This window comes from Tupaia chinensis, unplaced genomic scaffold (assembly GCF_000334495.1).
Source record: "Tupaia chinensis unplaced genomic scaffold, TupChi_1.0 Scaffold149964_1, whole genome shotgun sequence".
Lineage (NCBI taxonomy): Eukaryota > Metazoa > Chordata > Mammalia > Scandentia > Tupaiidae > Tupaia > Tupaia belangeri.
Window position 1 is genome coordinate 441,349 of NW_006209805.1, and position 2,068 is coordinate 443,416.

The window sequence follows — 2,068 nt, forward strand, 5'->3', positions numbered from 1 at the left end:
CTAGTCTCTAAGGTTAGTAAGGCCCCCCGGGCTCTGTCCCCTCGTCTCTAAGGTTAATAAGGACCCCCCCCCGGGTGTGTCCCCTCGTCTCTAAAGGTTAATAAGGACCCCCCCCCGGCTCTGTCCCCTCATCTCTAAGGTTAATAAGGACCCAGGCTCTGTCCCCTCATCTCTAAGGTTAATAAGGACCCCCGGGCTGTGTCCCCTCATCTCTAAGGTTAATAAGGACCCCCGGGCTGTGTCTCCTCGTCTCTGAGGTTAATAAGGACCCAGGCTGTGTCCCCTCATCTCTAAGGTTAATAAGGACCCCTAGGCTCTGTCCCCTCATCTCTGAGGTTAATAAGGACCCAGGCTCTGTCCCCTCGTCTCTAAGGTTAATATGGACCCCTAGGCTCTGTCCCCTCATCTCTAAGGTTAATAAGGACCCAGCCTATGAGAAGTTCCCACGTCTCTAAGGTTAATTAGGACTCCTGGGCTCTGTTCCCACGTCTCTAAGGTTAATTAGGACCCAGCCTATTCTCTGTCGGTATTAAACTTTCCACGGGGGCGAGGAATGCCCAGTGGACATACAAAGCCCCATGCTCCGTCCTCCGAGGCCCTGTTCACTCAACCACCGTCCCTCTGGTCCCAGCACCCACCTCCCTGAACATGTGAGACACTGAGTCCTTTCCTCACCTTGTGGAGGTCACATGACCCAGATTCTACTAATCGGGACCTCTCCACAGAGAGTGGTTTCCAAGGGAGCACGTGACCAAGGCCTGGCCAATCAGAGGTAGCCCTGAGATTTTGGCTGGAATGACAGACAATTTTAAGAGGGGCCCGCTGAGCCACTGGGACACATCTGGGTCTCAATAGGGAGCCTGAAGAGGAGAGAAACCACCGAGGAGGAAAGGAGAAAGCAGAGGCTGATGGCTGATGCTTTCAGGTGCCTGGATCAAGCCACTCCTGAAGGCCATCTCCCAAGCTTCCCTTGTAGCACCCCTGTTGAAGGCTCGCCCTGTTTGCCCTGTTTTTTCTCTTTTGTGTCCAGTGGTCTTCCAGCTGCCCTGACACGTGGTGTGCTGCGATGTGCTTCCACTTCCTGCCCCCCCTTCATTGTCCATGGTGTAGGCTGCCAGGCCCCAGGCCACAGGGATGGGACAAGGGTGTCATGTAACCCCCCACCCCCACCTGACCTCTCCAAGTTGGAGGAGGAAGAAAAGGAGGGGGCTGGGAGCTGAGTGAGGAAGTGGGTTGTTTACAAACTGGGCCTCCAGCTGAGATTGTGAAACTTGAGGTGGGAGGACATTGGGGTCTCAGGGACTGTATCGGGCTGGGTGGGCAGGTCCTTCCTGAAGGCCGCGCCTCCCAGCATGAGGACCCCAGTAGTCCCCGGCTCCAGGGCTAACTGGGCCACTGCCCAAGGGCACATGGGGTTTGGGGCCCCCACCCCCACCCCCCTCCTGCCCTATAAGAGCACCCGGCGCCAGCCCGGGGCAGAGTGGCGGCCACCACGCGAGCACCATGCATGGTGCCCTGGGCTCGGCAGCTCTGGCCCTCTTAGGAGCGGCCCTGTGCGGTGAGTGGGCATGAGCCTGGGGAGCCAGGACAGACAGGGTAGAGGCCCCACCCAGGGCGAGCTGTTACACCAAGGGACTGTAGAAATGGCCGGCCCGGCGAGCTGGTGTAGTGGGACCCCAACCATGTCTGCGGCAGCCGCTGGGCCGCGCGGTGCGCTGGCTTTGGTCAGCCCCGTTTCCCGTTTCCCTCGTCAGCAGGCTGTGCCGCAGGCCCCACCACTCCCTGTTGTCTGCCCTAGAGGAGGCCAGCGGGGACTTCCGGCCTGAGCAGGGTGGAGGGGCCCTTGGGCGCTGCAGACCCCGCGGTCCTCACCCCGGCTGCTCCCCTACAGCGGCGCAGCCCCGTGGTCGGATCCTGGGTGGCCGCGAGGCCGGCGCCCACGCGCGCCCCTACATGGCGTCGGTCCAGGTGAACGGCACGCACGTGTGCGGCGGCGCCCTGGTGACGGAGCAGTGGGTGCTGAGCGCCGCGCACTGCCTGGAGGACGCGTGAGTGGCGGGCGGCGGGC

The 2,068-nt window shown here is 61.1% G+C and overlaps 2 protein-coding genes across 2 annotated transcripts in view; one reads left to right on the forward strand and one right to left on the reverse strand.

The window, feature by feature from the left end:
* The window catches only part of MED16 (mediator complex subunit 16), a 47,298-nt gene that overhangs the window by 16,481 nt on the left and 28,749 nt on the right, over nucleotides 1–2,068 (reverse strand). The window lies entirely within an intron of this gene.
* CFD (complement factor D) overlaps nucleotides 1,395–2,068 on the forward strand; it is a gene marked incomplete in the record, with an annotated part of 1,736 nt that continues 1,062 nt past the window's right edge. Inside the window, 2 exon segments of the mRNA XM_014585480.2 lie at nucleotides 1,395–1,558; nucleotides 1,892–2,048. Coding sequence (XP_014440966.1) covers nucleotides 1,504–1,558; nucleotides 1,892–2,048 — 212 coding nt within the window.